The sequence below is a fragment of the Lynx canadensis genome, chromosome D1 (genome assembly GCF_007474595.2).
Source record: "Lynx canadensis isolate LIC74 chromosome D1, mLynCan4.pri.v2, whole genome shotgun sequence".
Lineage (NCBI taxonomy): Eukaryota > Metazoa > Chordata > Mammalia > Carnivora > Felidae > Lynx > Lynx canadensis.
This window is the reverse complement of record NC_044312.2, coordinates 100875090-100891821: the sequence shown is the minus strand read 5'-3', so window position 1 is coordinate 100891821 and position 16732 is coordinate 100875090. Positions and strand designations below refer to the sequence as shown.

At 38.3% G+C, this 16732-nt stretch overlaps 1 protein-coding gene across 1 annotated transcript; it reads right to left on the bottom strand.

Annotated features, from left to right (window-relative positions):
• Positions 1-11202: 11202 nt before the first annotated feature.
• Positions 11203-12114, bottom strand: LOC115525760 (olfactory receptor 4C11-like). Its single transcript, XM_030333122.1, has one exon. It carries the CDS (start codon positions 12112-12114, stop codon positions 11203-11205), a length of 912 nt encoding a protein of 303 aa, XP_030188982.1.
• Between the last annotated feature and the right edge of the window lie 4618 nt (positions 12115-16732).

Genomic DNA, 16732 nt, shown 5'->3' with positions numbered 1-16732 from the left:
ATATCTCTGTGTTTTATTTTCTTCACCTATAAAAGTGAAGAGTAAAATAATCTATTTTTTAGTGTTTCTATGAAGGCTAAATAATTCAGTATGTACGACGCGGAAGAGATGCAGGTATTTAGTAAGTGTGATTGGAATGGTTCTTTCATTATGATTACTAGTATCAACATTCCATTATGATTATTAATATTACCAAGATATTAATCTACCTGTTAATTTACCCATACTACATCTGCACAACGCTTTTTCACACTAATTTCCTTCCCCCAAGTGACTGAAATCATCTTGGCACTAATTTGCTCATGGTGATAAGAAGCTGGTAATGGCAACTCCAAATATCGTTAATACATACTAAAAAACAAATACAAAGTGCAAACAGCTTCCCTATATGTGACCCATAATGACATGAAAGTAGAAATAAAATATACCCTGGTTTGTAAAGAGTTTGTAATGCAAAGATATGAAAATCAGAGGGGTGAGCATTTAACATGAAAGAAACCACCCAACGTTTTAATGGGGGTGATGGGACAAATAGAGAAGATCAATATGAAACCGCTGGTTTAGACGGACTCTAGTGTCACAGCAGAAAAACTTGGAAAAGCAAGGTTTTGTCTCTGCCAAAAGCCATGGAAGCCTGGTTATGAAATTTGAACATATTTTTGCAGTCAAGTATGAGATTTGGAGATATACAAGATATGAGAGCTGATTTTATTAAGATATATTCAGCCCAGAAGGACAAACTCATTCAGCTGTTTATCAAAATTTAGTCATCTAGTTTTCTAAACATAGTCCAGTTGGATTTGGGCTTATCTGGACTGAGGTGCCTGCTCCCTTCAAGATGTCAGGGTTGCACTGAAGACATCAGTCTTTGTACATCCTGCACTTGAAAACTCAATGGAGAGCATACAGGTGAATTCACTGTGGCCCCAACAGAATGAAGATTGACCCAGCAGGCATCCCGAGTATGATTCAATGGTGACTCCAGACCTGTCCCTTCCCCTCTCAGAGGAGGAGCAGATGGGCTCCTCTCAGCTGTCTCTGTGGGGGGGCAGGAAGGAGGCAGCAAAATTACACACCTTTCTCAGCTTTGATAAGATCATTTGGTTGTTGCTGCTTTTTAGATTGTTCTCGTTGTCAAGAGTTTATTTTTTTACAACAGTGCTACATTCACAGCAACACCAACACACAGGTACAGAGATTCCCCATATGGTCCCTAGCCGCCACCCAAATATCACCCCTGCCATTACCAACATCGCCCGCCAGAACGGCACATTTCCCAGAACTGATGAGCCTACCGTGACACATCCTCATCACCCAGAGTCCAAAGTTTACCCCAAGGTTGACTCTTGGGTGTGGTACATTCTATGGTTTCGGTACATATTAGTAACAGACATCCATCATCGTAATATCATACAAAGTATTTTCACTGATCTAAAAACAGGATCAGTTTAGATTCTCAAAACATGGGGCATAAAAACTCCTTTCACACAGTGTCTAATACTCATTAAAATCTAAATAAAATGTCTCACGCCATCTTGTTGGAGAAAATAACACGTCAAGGGAGATAACTACGTGAGTTTTCACTGTGAGCATTATTAGCTCATACATAGTACAAAATCAGTTACTCATAAACAGCAGTCTTACAAATGGTCAATCCTACAATTCTTCAAGTGGACACTCTATGTTTCTATACAGAAAGAAAGGACACAATTTCAGAAATTCCCTCTTCTCCTCACTCCATCCTCTCCCTCTTTTTACCTCCTAGCTACAACTTCAAAAGGAAAAGTGGGTGTTCTAAAAATATGATGAATCATAACTTATGATAAAAGGGTTACTGTGGTTTTCAAGTGCAAAGGCGGAAATACTCACCATGACTTTCAAAGTCCTCAAACGCTGTGCCATAGTCTTGCTTACCACCTTTCCTCCCAGGGCTTCTGCTTGTGTGTGACCAGCCATGCCTGACACTTGCTGTCCCTCATGAATATGTCCCGACCATCTCATTCCCTACATTTTCTTTATTTCTCAGTGGCTAAATGACCTTCGTCTGATAAACTTCCACCTTCCATTGCTTCCTGTGTCCAGAGTACTCTGTCCATCTCCTGAGCACAGCCTTCCAGGTTTTCCCAAACAACTTTCTTGCTACTTGCCTTCCACTGCTAAAATGTGTGTGTGTGTGTGTGTGTGTGTGTGTGTGTGTGTTTGAATCATGCAACCCTTGAATATAGTCTTCTTTCCTTTTCTCTTTAAAATCTTTTCTCACTGGAATTCATATCTCATTAGGCAAATTCACATTGTTCTGTTTTGTGCACTTCCGACTAGGCTGGGAAGTAGCTTAGCACAGAGCAGTCAAAAAGAAACCAGTACCAGAACTCAAATTTTTGTGTTCCATGGTAATCTCTCCCGCTCTAACACTCCACACCTCACCCACCAGTGCCATGCAAAGCAGCAGACTCCATTCATTTGGGTGGAGCCAGCGTAAAGCCAGAAACCATGAATCAGTAAAGAAGAAAAGCACTGCCATGCCCAGTATGTACCCTGACTCTCAAATGGATGCAAACTTGAAGAGGATCAAAATAAGATCAGAATTTATATATATTTACATTTACATTTATGTTTATATTTATATTTATGTTTATGTTTATTTATATCTACATTCATATTCATATTTATAACTTACACCCACAGTGTAAGGTTGAGCAAAGAATCTTGTTAGGGTTAAAGAGTACTTCTCTCGGATTTCAATAGAGAGTTTGCTTCTCATTCCTCCACTCCACATATACCCCTTACCCCAATAGCAGAAAGAGAATATAATTCTTAGCTGTAAGCAGGTTTTTCAGGAGGTATGGACAGCCAACTTTAGTATCATTACTGGCAGAACAATCAATATATCACAGATCGAGGTATCAACAGTATTAATGCATACAGACTGCATATGGTCAGTATACAACCTGTTCCTTTTCCAGAACTTAAGCCTTGTAAATAAGAAATCCACAAAATAGGGGTGCTTGGGTGGGTCAGTCAGTTATGTGTCAAACTCTTCATTTCAGCTCAGGTCATGATCTCACGGTTCGTGGGATCAAGCCCCACATAGGGTTCTGCGCTGACAGCCTGCTTGGGATTCTCTCTCTCTGTCTCCCTGACTCTCCCTTACTCATTCCCTCTTTCTCTCTCTCTCCTCTCTCTCTCTCAAAATAAATAAAAAACATTTAAACAAAATAAATAAATTGAGGGTCAGCTGCTTATTTAATCAATTAAAAAAAAAGAAACCCATATGTATAGGATTCTATACCTCTGCCCCCTCAAATATACCCCCCACCTTTCCAATAAGCATTGGTCCTGAGAATGTCCTGCCTCAAGCAGAGGCCAGTGAAAGCTGGGAGCCCTGACACATTCAGATCCTCTCATCACTAAGACAAATATGTTCCCGGAGTTTCAAGCGTCTCAGGAGACAGAATTAAATCATGGCAACTGCCCTAAAACCCAGTCCTGAATGGGAGGCAAGGAAAAGAACATGATTTACTTGGGTTTGAATACTTACTTTATTGCTCGTAAAGGAGATGAGATCCAAGAGAGAGCTCCTAGATCCGCTCTCGCATTTCGGATTTACTTTGAAGATGAATCATGTGCAGTAAGTGTGCAACATGTAAACCGTACATCCAATAGATTTACTCAGCTTTCCAGTGCAGGGTCTGTGGGGAGAGGAGATACTCCACGGATAGCCAGTCTTTCCTAGAAGGCCTGAGTTAGAGCTGTAATATCAGCAGAAAATTCTCACTTCTATTCTTAGAATTTTCTAGAATAAAGAGGAAATATCCCCACTATTCTGCTATAGAAACGTCTCTTAAAGCAACTCTGTAACCCCAAAACAACTCCCTGGAAGAGCACACGAATTAAACATTTCTCCTCCTCCATCTGATATTTATAGAGATTTCATAAATGTTCACAAATGCTGAGCCTTTGGAGGGACAAGGACTCTCCCCTTCCCACCCAACCCAAAGGGATCAACTCAGTCAATCCTTGGCCACAGCAAACCACAGTGCCAAGGATTCCTGACCAAGGCTGTCAATGGGCAGATTCTGTCCTCAGAGCCCTTCTCCCCTCCCAGTCTGTCCTAAGGGACACCTTTCATTTCAGTTACCATGTGCTCCACTCCTGTCCCTGCCCTATGGAAAAAGCAAGCAGGTATAGATTCCTGAAAGTTACCAAATGCTCTGATATTTAAGGCAAATCTTTTCCAACACCACACAAAACTCGGAGCCCATGTACAGGTTGAACCACATGTGATGTAATTGAATTCATGCCTCGCTATTTGTGTCTCTCACTTTAAGTAAGTTTCTAAACTTCTCCCTGCTTCTTATTCTAGAAAATGTCACTCTTAGATATAATATTATAAATCTTAATAATATCCATAAAATATAAAATTACAATGAAAACTACTCATTAAAATTTCTACAATTTCTAAATATTTTGAAGTCAGTAAGTCAGTAGGTAAAAAGAGAAGAGAAAAAAATATGGAAATGAAGATGTTTTCAAGTAGTTTTTATTTTTAAATCAACTCAAGTTATACTTAACAATGAAATGCACTTTTGTTATTGAGCAATTCTACACATTACTCAGTGCTCATCACAAGTGTCACAGACTGACTACCTGTGGAGTATCTTCTCTCCTCTTGATCTCCTTTACTATTTCACACAGCCACCCACCTCCCTTCAGCAACCAGCATTTTCTGCTCTGTATTTTAGAGTCTGTTTTTTTTTTCTTTTTCCTTTCTTTGTTCATTTGCCTTATTTCTTAACTTCCACATATGAATGAAATCATGTGCTATTTGACGTCCTCTGACTGATTTATTTAGCTTATGGACACTCTAAGTCCATCCATGTTTTTGCAAATGGTAATATTTCATTCATTTTAATGCTATGACTGCATTGTACATACCAAATTATATTTGTTAATTTACATCCAAGGTAGTGAGCATATAGTTCACTAATAATTTCAGGAGTAGAATCCAGTGATTCATCCCCTACATCTCACACCCAGTGCTCATCACAATAAGTGTCTCCCTCAATGTCCTTTGCCCATTTATTCATCCACCAACTCACAATCAATCCAGCACCCATCCTTTTGTTGTCTATATGTAATGTTATATCCTTTTCTTGTCCATGAAGAGAGAAAGAGAAAAAATTGATACTTATTCTCATTTTTATGAAATATTTTTCTTCAGTGTTTTCTAATGTATTTTTCCATTTTTGTGAACTTTTAAATCGATTTCACTTTCCTCATTTCTTTTTATATTATGTTATTGCATTCATTATTTTAAATTTTCAACTGTTTGCCTTTTTTCACTTCTTTTCTTTCCCTTTTTTCTCTATTCAATCAAACTTCTTTCCACAACCAGACCAAAACACACCTATGACCAGCATCCTTCATTTGATTTCTTTGTGTTGATTTTAATTTTTTAATTTTTATTTATTTACTTTATTTTGTTAATTCTTTTGCTTCCTTCAAAATGATGAAATGAAGGAATTCACCTCAAAAGAAAGAAAAGGAAGAAATGACAACCAGGGACTTAATCAACACAGTTACAAGCAAGATGACAGAACACGAATTTAGAATCACAATAATAAGAATAATACCGAAAGTAACATAAAAAACAAAAAACACGAAGAATCCCTTTCTGTGGCAATAAAATAAGTAAACTCCAGTCAAGGTGAAATTAAAAATGCTATTACTGACATTCAATCTCGAATGGTGCTATGGTGGCAAGGATGGATGAAGCAGAGCAGCAAATTCATGATACAGAGGACAAAATTATAGAGAATAATGAAGCAGAAAAAAAAGAGGAAAACTAAGGCAAAAGAGCACGATATAAGAATGAGAGAACTCAGTGACCCATTAAAAAGGAATAACATCCAAATCATATGGGTCCCAGAAGACAAAGAGAGGGAAAAGGGGTAGAAGGGTCATGGGAGCAAATAATAGTGGAAAAGTAGACCTCAAAATCCACGAAGCCCAGAAAACTCCCATTAGATTCAACAAAAACCGAGCATCAAAAAGGCACATCATAGTCAAGTTCACAAAATACTCACACAAGAAAAGAATCATGAAAGCAGTAAGGGAAAAAAAAAAGCCCTTAACCTACAAGGGAAGACAGGTCAGTTTCACAGCAGACCTATCCGCAGAAACTTGACAGGCCAGAAAGGAGTGGCAAGATACGTTCAACGTGTTGTATCAGAAAAATATGCAGCCAAGAATTCGTTACCCAGCAAGGTTGTCATAGAAAACAGAAGGAGAGATAAAAAGTTTCCCAGACAAACAAAACTGATGGAGTTGGTGAACACTAAACAAGGCCTGCAAGAAATTTTAAGGGGAACTCTCTGAGAGGAGAAAAGACATCCATCCACAGACAACACAATGGCAATAAGTTCATATCGTTCAGTACTCACTCTAAATGTCAATGGACTAAATGCTGCAATCAAAGACATAGAGTAACAGAATAGATTAAAACAAAACAAGATCCATCTATAAGCTGTTCACAAGAGACTCATTTTAGACTTAAGACACAATCAGATTGAAAGTAAGGAGATAGATAACCATCTATCATGCTAATGGTTACCAAAGGAAAGCTGGGGTAGCCAGTCTAATATCAGAAAATCTAGATTTTAAAATAAAGAGTGTAACAAGAGATGAAGAAGGGCATTAGATCATAATTAAGGTGTCTATCTACTAAGGAGATTTAACAATTGTAATCATTTATGCCCCCAAGTTTTGATACCACTAATTTACAAATCAATGAATCAAAACATAAAGGAAATAATTGACAATAATACGATAATAATAGGGGACTTCAACACCCAAATTACAGCAATGGACAGATCATCTGAATGGAACATCAATAAAGAAACAAAGGCTTTTAATGATATACTGGACTGGATGTACTTAACAGATATATTCAGAACAATCCATTCTAAAGCAGCACAATACATATTCTTCTCCAGTGCACGTGGAACATTCTCCAGAAAATATCGCATACTGGGACACAGATCAGCCCTGAATAAGTACAAAAATATTGAGATCATACCTTGTATATTTTCAGACCACAACACTGTGAAACACAAAATCAACCACAAGAAAATATTTGGAAAGTCAACCAATACTTGGGTACTAAAGAGCATCCTACTAGAGAATGAATAGGTTAACCAAGAAGTTAAAGAGGTACATAAAAAGTATATGGGCCAAAGAAAATGATAACACCACAGCAAAAAATCTGCGCACAACCAACGCAGTCATAAGAGGGAAGTATGTAGCCATGCACGCCTTCTTAAAGAGGGAAGAAAGGTCTCAGATACACAGCCTAGCATTATACCTAAAAGAGTCGGAAAAAGAACAGCAAATAAAACCCAAATCAGCATTAGACAGCAAATAATAAATGTTAGAGTGGAAATCAAGTGTATCAAAATTGAAAAAAAAAAAGTAGAACAGATCAATGAAACCAGGAGTTGGTTCTTTGAAAGTATTAACAAAATTGGTAAACCTCTAACAAGTTTGATCAAGAAGAAAAGGAAAGGACCCGAATAAATCAAATCGAGAAAGAAAGAGGAGAGATCACAACCAACACTGCAGAAATACAAACAATATTAAGACAGTATTATGAGCAATTATATGCCAATAAATTGGGCAATATCAAAGAAATGGACAAATTCCTAGAGACATATAAACTATAAAAACTGAAATAAGAAGAAATAGAAGATTTGAACATCCCCATAACTGTAAAGAAACTGAATATGTAATCAAAAATCTCCCCAAAACCAGAGTCCAGGGCTGGATGGCTTTCCTGGGGAATTCTACCAAACACTGAAAGAAGAGTCAACGCCTATCCTTTTGAAGCTGTTCCAAAAACTAGAAATGGATGGAGAAGTTCCAAACTCATTCTATGAGGCCAGCATTTACCTTGATTCCAAAACCAGACAAACACCCCACTAAAAAGGAGAACTACAGCCAATTTCCCTGATGAACATGGATGCAAAATCTCTCAACAAGATCCTACCCAATCTGATCCAACAATACACTAAAAGAACTATTCACCACCATCAAGTGGGATTTATACCTGGGATGCAAGGATGACTCAATTTCCACAAATCAATCAATGTGATACATCACATTAGTAAGAGAAAAGAGAAGAACCACGTGAACCTGTCAATAGATATGGAGAAACCATTTGACAAAATTCAGCATCCTTTCTTGATAAAACCCCAGTTTGTAAATGTAAACTTTCTTTCTAAGTTTTCTATCTCTCTTTCTTGTTCAGTCCTTGTGGGTTTTCTACGCTATCTCTTCCTCATCAGCTGCCGTTAGGGGGAGTGCATTTCCTGTACTCTCGCCCTGTCTCTGTCCTCTGCCCACAAGCAAAAACAGCTCCCCACTATCCACAGCTTCTCTCTCACCCAGTTCACCTCTCTGCACCATGTACCTGCTGAGTTCTGTGCCTCATGTTGCAGATTGTTGTGTTAATCCTCAAATCTGTTTTCTAGTTGTGCAAGATGGTTTGGTGATAACCTAACTCTATTTCAGGGAAGAGAGAGAGAAAAGAAAAAACTACCCTGCTGCTCCACCATCTTTGCCCCTCCAGTGCTGTCTACCATCACTTTCCAAATGAAAATAAATTCTCTTCAGGTCCAGTGGTCATACAAATTGTTTATAATGTAACCTTTCTTATGTAGCAAGGTGTTAAAACTGAAATGTTGAATAGACACAATGGATGTGAACTTGTGCCTAAATCATCTTATGCCTACTTCCAAACCAAGGAAATGATCAACAGAAGTATGCTACAACTAGATAAAGGATATAAACGTGGTCGGGTAATAAAGTGGCTGAGTAATTTGTGACAACAGCTTTAGAGAATTCACTGTAGAGGTATGTCTGTCCCTCACCCCAGGGGTGTGTGTGTGTGTGTGTTGTGTGTGTGCATGTGCGTGTGTGATGGAGCCCTACTCTGAGAACCTAGCATGGGACCCTCCATATGGGTGCACTGAGCAGACTGAGGCAAGTAAAGTCAAGGAAGGAAGAGAGACTGGTTGGTATCAGATGAGGGTGACTGTTTGACATCAGCCTATGTTAGAAATGTTTCTTCATCAATAGAACACTTTGGGAGCAGAGATGCCTGGATGTTTCCCAGAAACTACCACACAGAAGCCATAAAGAGATCTTTTAGGGACCAGCCCAAAAGAGTTCACTGGGAAGAGTACAGAATTTGGAACTGAACCACTGGCTTTCTAAGGGCTAAGAAGGGGTCATCAGTGATGACAAGAAATAGAAATCTTTGCACATCAAGGACACTAAAATTAGAGAGCCTACAAAAAGCCCCCAAAGGAAGGCAAATAAAAAGCTTTCACCATTTGCCAGAAGCAGAGACAGTGAGGCAGTTTGTTCGGTACCAGGTCAAGTAAGATCTTTCAGTTCCCTACAAGTTCTCCAACCCCTTCCAACTGAGACTTTATTTAACATCTAAGAGAATCTGGCATCTAAATGAACTAAGCATGATAAGAAAATTTCTGCAATTGTTCTAAGTATAACCTTCACATGACCAGATTCAAATGCTTCAGAAATGAAACTGCAAGGCACAAAATTAGGAATATCTTGAGTCTTCACTTAGAACATAAAACATAATTGCCTCTTGTAAATATGGCACTGAGAGCTCTGACGAATGTCTTCCTTGGGACTTAACTATTTATTCTGCCACCTCTTTCTATGTAGGAGTCTTGGGCATCTTTGATGGGACATGATAACATTTGGTCTTCAGTTGGTATTGCACATACTTATGTAGGTCATTGGATTCTTTTCTTATTAGCCTGTATCACTTAAAGTAATTCTTCTTGGTGCAAATTTGATGGTAACTATACATTCAGATACTGAAACAGCATCACATGATGGTACTTAATTATGAGATTATGATGTGGTGGTGGCGGATGTGGTGGTAGTTATGGGGGTAGGGTGTTTATTACACATCTCAATTGGTTAACTTCAAAAATCAAAATATATATTTAAACATTCTCCTACACAACCAGAAGACCAGAACTGAAAAGCACTATGTGGACCTTCAATCCTGGGTTCTCCCGAGAAATAGAAAATTTGAATTTTCAGACACCATTGGGAACCATAAATAAATAAATAAATAAATAAATAAAGTGTTTTCCCGATATGCAAATGAATGTAAGACCCAAGGAAGTCAAGCTAATCTAGGTCAATTTTATAGAGATACCCAGGAACTGCATTTGTTTCCCTGCAAACGTTCAGATATCCAAAAAGTGATTGTTAATATAAAAAAGCAAAGCTTGTTCTATCCCACCTGGATACAGTTACCACTTACCTTTCACCTTTGCTTTCTCTACACTGTACATTGTTTTCTAGCGCCCTTCTACCCCTTAACCTTCTGCATATTCCTGCTGCCAAACCCCCTCACTGACCCTGATCTGTGACGATGAAAGAGAAGGACCCTGCCAAAAAGCAGTTCCTGGCTGATACCGCCCATCACTTCCAAGTGTAAAACTCTCCTTCTCCCACCATTCACTGAACACTGAGAGTGTTTTCCAGAGACAGTCCAGGTTTTCACTGAGGTTTCCAGCTCTTCGTGGATTTTGAGGGTCCATCCATGTCCCAGTGAGTCAGTCTCAGGCACACATTCCACCACAGAATTTTCTCAGAACATCTTCTCCAACTCCCAGGTTGTCAAGACCACGACCTTCATTTCTAAGTTCTGGTTCCATAGGGATTAGCTCTACATCCAAGTTCTTAAAGACTAGAATAAAATCTGTAGAGAATTAGTGTGCACGCACACACACACACACAATCATTCTGTCAATAGTCAGTATATTTTTTTCTGAAGACAAATCGTACAGGAAGAGAAATTATCATGTGAATATAGCCAGCTGTCAAAAGAATTCAACTGAGAGCCAGCCCAGGTTGTTCACAATGTTTATGGATTTTAAGTAATCCTATTCTAATGCCATCCTCTCTGAATATGTGTTGTGTATATATTCGTACTTATTCATAATAATTCAATTAAATATATAAAATAATAGTGAAATTAAAATTTCCCAATGGATTTTTCTCACAATGAGAAAAATTCACCTTGCCTGTCCATGAAGGAAAACCAAACTGTTAACGAAAAATACATTAGAATCCCTGAATATCCTGTATCCAAAGAAGTCATACTTTGCTACACCATAATTTCTTCATGGCTTTTTTCACTTCCATATTCCTCAGTGTATACATCAGAGGGTTGAGCAAGGGGGTCCCAATTGTATAAAACACAGCCACCATTTTGTCAATTGGAAATGTAGCTGGGGGGCGTGTGTATATGAATATGCACGGACCAAAAAATAAGACAACCACAATAAAGTGGGAGGTGCAGGTGGAAAGGGCTTTTCGCCTTCCTTCAGCACTGTGGTTACGCAGAGAGTACAAGATGACAACATAGGAGGTAAGCAGGATTATGAAACTCACCGTGCATATGGTTCCACTGTTAGAAACAAGTAGCAAATTTGTCACATAAGTGTCCATGCAGGCAAGTTTCAACAAGGGCTGCAAGTCACAGAAATAGTGGTCAATCACGTTGGGGCCACAGAAAGGCAATCTCAAAGCCAGGAAAATTTGTGCCGAAGAGTGGATACATGATCCCACCCAGGCTAGTATCACCAAAACACTGCACACGTGCCGGCTCATGATAGTAGTGTATCGCAAGGGCTTACAAATGGCTACATAGCGATCAAAAGCCATGAGGATGAGCACCAAGATTTCCATGCACCCAAAGAAATGGAATGTAAAGACCTGAATCATGCACTCATTGTAGGAAATGGTCTTCTTCTGAGCAAGGGCATCCACAATCAATCTGGGGGCTGTGGTTGTAGAGAAGCAGGTGTCAGCAAAAGACAGATAGAACAGGAAGAAGTACATGGGAGTCCCAAGTGTCCTGCTTGTTTTAATAGTCACTACAATGAGAAAGTTCCCCAACAGTGTCGCAAGGTAAAGAATCAAGAAGACCCCGAATACTGCCTTCTGCTTTCCTGGATCCTGTGTCAACCCAAGAAGAATGAATTCAGTCACACTGCTATTCATCATAATACTACTGGCTGAAAGTAAGGTGCAGTTGAGGACAAGGGCTGAATCTGCAAAGAGAAGGAAAGAAGTGACAGTTGGGAAGATCGGTGGGCTGAACTCTGAATGCCTTGCTGTTGCTCCATGTTATGTTACCTCTGACTGCCTTCAATCCTCTATGACTCTTGGTAAATGTGCAGATGCCCAAGCCTCTCCCAGATCTATCTGTCGATTCAGAAGCTAACTGCCTTGGATCAACAAAGCCTTTGCATTTGGGGAGGTAAAATTAAATGTCCTTAAAAAATTCTGATTCCCACCAAGACTGAAAACTGCAGAACTTGAACTGTCCTTGGGCAAGTGACTTCACTGTCTCATAATTTAGCTTTCATGTGAAAAAGTGAGAGCAAATATTTGCCTTAGCTGATCCTGAGTTTCCTTAAGAATTAAAAGATGATATATGCACATGGATACACATATAGGTGATATCTATGTGCTTTGAAATAAAAAAAAAACTCTATTCCACTATGATTAAGCACTCATATCATTGGAGAATCCCTCTGGAAGAAAATATTCTCTGTTCAGTTCACTCATTTAGGTCCCTGACCCCTTCATCTCTGATCCCATCTGTATCTTGGATGTAATATGCTTTACAAAAGTCTGTTTTGACAATCTTTTACTTACACCTCTCATGTTCAATGTCAGCTTCTCTGATGTCATTATAAAACAAATGACAGGACAACTTTGTGGTTGGAATAATTGAGGAAACTGTTTACCCTCTTGACTGTACTGTGGGACTAAACTCAGAATATTGAGCATCTCTGCCTATGAATTCAACATGCTATAAAATTCCTAATGATGCCTATAATCTAAATAGGCATCAGAGATGTTACTCAGAGATGTTCATTTTACCCTGAAGTCATCAGCATGCTTCTAAAAATTTCATCTGAAAAGTATCCCATATTTCCAACATACTATGTTATGATTGTTCTATTTCAAGTATTTGTTCATAACATGTTGAGTTTTCACTGAAATCATCATATAATATCATTTTGTGTCCTCATTTTGACTTGGGATTATTGTAACACTTCTTCCCATGTTATTATACTTATCATGACTTTAACTGTTAATTTAATTATGTGACATTGTATAAAGCTTTTTAAGTGTCATCTCTTTGATCATTTGTCTTTTGAGATATTTATATCGCTTCCAATTTTGACTCACATAGATAACAACTTAATTTCCAAGTATGACGCCACTGTCCCAAATGCTAGAGATTATCATTGCTGTTGACATTTATTAAAAACGTTTTTCAGTATTTTGTGTACATTTATTAACTATATTTTTGATGAAATAATTCACGATTATCATTAATTATTCCAAGTACACAGAAGAATGAAAGAAAATTTAAAAGCTGTCTCCAAATTATTGTATCTATAATCCTACTCTTTGGAAATAACTATTGGTTTTCTTATATGTCTTTTAAGAAACATTCTCTAAGTATATTTACATTTGTGTTTATCTCCACATCTTTTTACTATATACACATATGGTCAATATTTCAAGGTTCATGATTTTTCAGAAGAGCTCACCTTACACATATGGTCAATATTTCAAGGTTCATGATTTTGCAGAAGATGCAAACAAACAAAAAAGGTTATTTTATGACATGATCTTATTATCTCATTTGGTTAGTAGAAAAAAATTGCATTTTGTTATATACATACACATTTTTATCACCAGCCACATGTTACATTTTTACTACTTTTTTTTACATGTTTACTACATTTTTAATGAAAATATTGCTCTTACGAAAATTTTTTTTATCTTTGTTCAGTTCATATTTTGCAATGTTGATATTTTATCTGGGATGGCTATTCATCAAGAAAATAACTACATTTCTTGGTCAAGAACACAGTGGCTCCATCAGATGTCTTGGGTTCAAATCCCAGCTCCACTCTTTACTAGCTGGGAAAACCTACTTTACACATAACATGGTTACGCTGCAGATGAAATGAGAAAAAGATCCAGCTCATAAAAAGCGAGAAGTCTGTAAGTCCCAGCCTCTGCTATTTCCCCTATTATGATTTTACTTTTTCCTTTTCCTATGACTTTTTTTTCCTTTCTTATATACTAGCTGTCCATTTCCCCATTCTAATTTAGTGTTTTTTCAAAACATTTTATTTATTTTTATTTTTTTAATTTTATTTTTTATATTTTAAAATTTACATCCAAAGTAGTACAATTGTACTACCTGTTCCCTTCTCTCATAAATCCATAATAATCTTTTATTTTAAATATGGAATCACAATTACCTGCATTTATTGTCAAGAATGGGCAAAATACTTCTTCTTAATGATTTTTGAGTTTTAAGATACATGTAGATTAAATCATTCATTATGTAAGGGACTATGTGGTTGGTATTAGAAGAATAGAAACCATCTGCAGAGAGAAGTGTAAAAATTCCTAAGAGACAGACGGATCCGTGAAAAACTCCAGATTATGTTAAGGGATGAACTACAGCTTTCACTGAAGAAAGTCAGATTCTGAACCAGGTTCCCTGAGATGCAAACATCCTAAAGCAGAGCAGAGAGGTAGGTTAGCACAGTGACAGAGCATCGAAGCTGAAGCTGAACCGCCTGGATTCATACCCCAACTCCTGCACAGTATGGTGCCATATTTCACAAGTCCCGCTATATCTCTGGGCTTCATTTTCTTCACCTGTAAATGTGAGGAGTAAAATAATCTACTTTTTAGAGTTTCTATGAAAGCTAAATAATTAAGTATGTACAATGCATAAGAGATGCAGATAGGCAGTACATGCTTTTGGAATGGTCCTTTCATTAAGGTTATTAGCATCAATGTTGTATTACGATTATTAATATTATCAAGATATTAATCTACCTGTTCATTTACCCCTAATACAGCTGCACGACTGTTTTCACACTAATTGCCTGTGGGGGATAAGCTTAGGAATCCTCTGGGCTTACACCAATGGGTTAACAAGGCATAGAGAATTACAGTCATAAAAGAGTCACACCCGAGTTGGAGTTAGCCAGATTGACACCCCAAGAATAGGGTGTTGCAAAGGCACCCCGAGTATAAGGAGGCAAAAAAGGCGCCAAGAAGGAATAGGGAGGTGTAAAGGCACCCCAAAATAGACACCGGTGCAGAACCCCCAGAATAGAGAGGGATTGGCAAAGGCCTAAAATAGGAACAGGTGCAAAGGTGCCCAACACATAGGTATATGAAATAAAAAAGATTAGATGTTCAGGTTGAAAGCATTGCCAATTTAGTACTACATCAGAAAAGCTGCTTTTGCAGGAGGATAGGGCCCAGTTAGGTAAATTGGTGAATTGGACTGTGGACTGCTGCACTGCAGGCAAAGCAGCCCAGAGCAGAGAGGGTTAACAAAAGAAAAGGTGCCTTGTTAACTCTGAGGTTATTTCCCCTACCTGCCTCATCCTCTAGGCTAGCTAAGATAAACAGAGGTTCTGCCTCATATACACTGTAAACAAACTTCCTCCTGATTGCCCTGCACCCAGATTTGTTTTGTATTAACCCAAACCCCTAACCCCAAATACCTTCAGGACCCCCTTTCCCTCACAACCACAAGTTAATGTTGACAAATTCATTCTCTCTATGTGCACGTCCATCGCCATGTTTGTAATCCTTCTCATCCTAATAAAAAAAGGGCAAAGACACTTATTCAGAGCTCTTGTCCTTCCCAGACATTAGCCATCTCTCATTTTTCATCCTGTGTCCCACTCTCTTGCCAGACAAAATAGAATTTTACAGCCAGAGCCTATGACAATTTCCTTCTTCGAATGACTGAAATCATCTCGGCACTGTGGTTTCTGCTAATTTGCTCATGGTGATCAGTAGCTGGGAATGGCATCTCCAAATATCGCTAATAAATGCTAAAAACCAAATACAAAGTGCAAACAGCTTCCCTAAATGTGATCCATGATGACATGAAAGTAGAAATAAAATAGGCCCTTGGTTGTAAAGAGTTTGTGGTCCAAAGACATGAAAATCAGAGGGGTGAGAACATTTGACATGAAAGAAACCAACCAAAGTTTTAATGGGGATGATGGGACAAATAGAGAAGATCAGTATGAAACCTCTGGTTTACACGGATTCTAGTGTCATAGTAGAAAAACTTGGAAAAGCAAGGTTTCATCTCTGCCAAAGGCCATGGAAGCCACGTTATGAAATTTGAACATAATTTTGCAGTCAAGTATTAGATTTGGAGATATACAAGATATGAGAGCTGATTTTATTAAGATTTATTCAGCACAGAAGAACAGAATCATTCAGCTGTTTATCAAAATTTAATCATCTGGTTTTTCTAAATTTAGCCCAGTTGGATTTGGGCTTATCTGGAATGAGGTGCCTTCTCCCTTCAAGATGTCAGGGTTGCACTGAAGACATCCATCTTTGAATCCCCTGCATTAGAAACTCAATGGAGAACATACAGGTGGACCCACTGTGGCCCCAACAGAACGAAGACTGGTCCAGCAGGCATCCCGAGTATGATTCAGTGGTGACTCCAGACCTGTCCCTTCCCCTCTCAGAGAAGGAGCAGATGGGCTCCCTCTCAGCTGTCTCTGTGGGGGGCGGGGAGGAGGCAGCAAAATCACAC